The sequence below is a fragment of the Salvelinus fontinalis genome, chromosome 15 (genome assembly GCF_029448725.1).
Source record: "Salvelinus fontinalis isolate EN_2023a chromosome 15, ASM2944872v1, whole genome shotgun sequence".
NCBI lineage: Eukaryota > Metazoa > Chordata > Actinopteri > Salmoniformes > Salmonidae > Salvelinus > Salvelinus fontinalis.
The window spans coordinates 38,738,633-38,742,093 of record NC_074679.1 but is presented as its reverse complement, the minus strand read 5'-3'; the positions used below and the strand labels follow the sequence as shown (position 1 = coordinate 38,742,093).

Here is a 3,461-nt window from a genome sequence, read left to right as displayed (position 1 = left end):
AGTAAAATGAGTCCTATATCGACATAACCCGAACGGCCACTCAGCAAGGAAGAAGCCACTGCTCCAAAACCGCCATCACAAAAGCCTGACTACGGTTTGCAACTGTACATGGGGACAAAGATCGTACTTTTTGGAGAAATGTCCTCTGGTCTGATGAAACAAAAATACAACTGTTTGGCCATAATGACCATCGTTATGTTTGGAGGAAAAAGGGGGAGGCTTGCAAGCCGAAGAACACCATCCCAACTGTGAAGGACGGGGGTGGCAGCATCAAGATGTGGGGGTGCTTTGCTGCAGTAGGGACTGGTGCACTTCACAAAATAGATGGCATCATGAGGATGGAAAAGTATGTGGATATATTAAAGCAACTTCTCAAGACATCAGTCAGGAAGTTAAAGCTTATAGCTTGGTCGCAAATGTGTTTTCCAAATGGACAATGCATACCCCAAGCATACTTCCAAAGTTGTGGCAAAATGGCTTAACGACAACAAAGTCAAGGTATTGGAGTGGCCATCACAAAGACCTGATCACAATACTTTATCAAATTTGTGGGCAGAACTGAAAAAGCATGTGCGAGCAAGGATGCCTACAAACCTGACACAGTTACACCAGCTCTGTCATGAGGAATGGGCCAAAATGCACCCCTTATTGTGGGAAGCTTGTGGAAGGCTACCTGAAACGTTTTAAAGGCAAAGCTACCAAATACTAATGTCAGGTGTGCGTAAATTGCTGCAAGGGAGTCAGGTGCAGGAGAGCAGATAGTGGGTAGCAAACGGAGCCTTTTATTTAGGCGATGAAAAAGCACACGGCACAACGAACACGAAATACAATACGGGTTGACATAACCCAGCGCAACCAGACATACGTGCGCATACATGAAACAGAAAAACAATACCACACAAAGACATGGGGAAAACAGAGGGTTAAATACACAACACATAAATGAGGAAAATGAGAACCAGGTGTGTGGGAAAACGAGACAAAACAAATGGAAAATTAAAAATGGATCGGTGATGGCTAGAAGGCCGGCGACGTCAACAAGGAGAGGCATCGACTTCGGCAGAAGTCGTGACAACTAATTGAGTGTATGTAAACTTCTGACCCACTGGGAATGTGATGAAAGAAATAAAAGCTGAAATAAATATTTCTCTCTACTATTATTCTGACATTTCACATTCTTAAAATAAAGTGGTGATCCTAACTGACCGAAGACAGGGAATTTTTACTAGGATTAAATGTCATGAATTGTGAAAAACTGAGTTTCAATGTATTTGGCTAAGGTGTATGTAAACTTCCGACTTCAACTGTACCTAATGACTAAACATCAGAGCCAGGACAATACCAGTATCACAATACTCGTTAGTATCGTGGCAAGGAAACAAAACACGAAGCAGATGTAAACTCTTTAGCAAAACAGGCCTAATTATGGAAACGAACATCATCAAAACGAACATTTATTTATTTTTCCAAGCTTTAGCTCGCAAGTTTTCATTTTTGCCATATAAAAAATATTATGATACTGGTATCCTCCCGGCGATACTAAAGATGCACCCAAACCACCTTGAAAAAAACATATATTTATAATACAATCACATATAATGATTAGATATTGACAGGTGTTTGCTCAAATAAAAGTCCCATCAAAGTAAGAGTCCTAAGTAGATCAAAGTATAAGCAGAGGAGATTTCTGTTCACAGCTTCACACATCTTGCAGACTCACTGCTCAGTGTACAACCCACCAATAGCGACATGCGTACTCTTTCAGGTCACCCCCAGCCTGCACTTTTGTAGCGAGGGGGATAATATATGCAGACAGACTCTGTGCCTCATGCATAATACATTTCTGATTTCACACTACACAAAACATCTGTCGCTTCATAGAAGAAAAGGGTGACTTGCATTGCATAGCGTTTTGTAGTGCACTGAACACACAGTGACATGTGCATATGTGTGAGTAGGTTGAGCAATACTGCACATACACAGTGGCCATTTTTAAACATTCGCACTTAAAGTGTACTCTCTGGTCACGTGATGCTGGAGAACAGGGCCATGCTAACACTAGATAGCCTCCACAGAGAGAAAAGATCCCATATTACCTCAAAGGCATATCGTGTAATCTAAAGGAGCATCAGTGATGCACATACAGGGATGCCCAGTGAAGCATACAACATACATAGTGCTGTATCTGGTTTGCCTAGCTACACCAAAGCCTCAGTAAACTCCTTGTTCTTTTCTGCACTAACTATATCCTCCACCATATGCCTTACATACATAGTGCTGCTGTGTCAGTATATATCTGGTTCATGCATCTGGTTTTACCTCCATGTAAACCACAATCCAAGCTTGGTTCCTTGTTATTTTCCATATGCAGGAACTCAATCATCCACTAAGGATGAGAGGATGGGATGCAGTGAGAGATGACAATCTATAGAAATCACTGCTGCTGGCCTACTTACCGCGGAGATACTGAAAGAATCCCGTCACCAGGTTGAGAGAAGAGGTCTTTTTGACGGCTACATCCTTATAGTGAGCCATTATCCACACCTTGCCTCCCTCCCTGTGCCCTTCACATTGCAAGCTTGTTGTGAGCCTCTGTATGTCTGTCTATCTGTGAGAGTTGATGGTGAAAGGCTATCCACAGTGGAAAAATAAACAGAAGAAAGAGGGGAAAAACAGAGCTGTTCCTTTCCCTTTTATTCCAGGCGGCAGGAAGCAAAACAGGTCTGGGCTGCCTCAGCCTGGTTGGTCGCTTGTTTCCCCGGTGACAACACAGAGCTGAGCTGCTGGGGGCTGACTGCCTGCTGCAGCCTCAATCCCCTCCTACACCGACACACACCCCTCACACACACACACACACACAGTGGAAAGCCCTCTAATAGAGACAGATACATACAATCTTTCCCATCCCATCCTTCCCTCCTCTTCCTGTTATTCTCCCAATATCCAGGAGAGCTATGCTTGTGGTGTGTGGATGTGATGTGTGGTGCGTGTGATGTGTGCACTGCCCAGCCCCCGCTGCATTGTCTGCCTCTCTCCCTGCCTCCCAGTAGCCCTGCCTCCCTCCCGCAGCAGCATCCATCTGAGACAAGCAGGGGGGATCAGCTTGGAGCACTGCTCAACCAATCAGCACAAGGGACGGCAATGATGTCACAGGCTGCCCTGGTTGCATTATCTCAAGCAGGGTGTGTGTGTGTGTGTGTGTGTGTGTGTGTGTGTGTGTGTGTGTGTGTGTGTGTGTGTGTGTGTGTGTGTGTGTGTGTGTGTGTGTGTGTGTGTGTGTGTGTGTGTGTGTGTGTGTGCGTGCGTGCGTGCGTGCGTGCGTGCGTGCGTGCGTGCGTGCGTGCGTGCGTGTGTGTGTGCGTTTATGTGTGGATACAAGGTTTAGATGTAATCTGCTGTAACTGAAACTATAATTCTGTGGGACACTCAAACAAAGGAGTGCTGTGTTTTATGCACTATTA

General features: G+C 44.8%; 1 protein-coding gene across 6 annotated transcripts in view; it reads right to left on the bottom strand.

The window, feature by feature from the left end:
• The window catches only part of syne1b (spectrin repeat containing, nuclear envelope 1b), a 145,967-nt gene extending 142,937 nt beyond the window's left edge, over nt 1-3,030 (bottom strand). For all 6 annotated transcript variants that reach the window (XM_055863726.1, XM_055863731.1, XM_055863727.1 and 3 more), the window contains exon 1: nt 2,457-3,030. In XM_055863726.1, the coding sequence (XP_055719701.1) occupies nt 2,457-2,535 (79 nt within the window). In that variant the 5' untranslated portion in view covers nt 2,536-3,030. The remainder of the gene's footprint in view (nt 1-2,456) is intronic.
• Between the last annotated feature and the right edge of the window lie 431 nt (nt 3,031-3,461).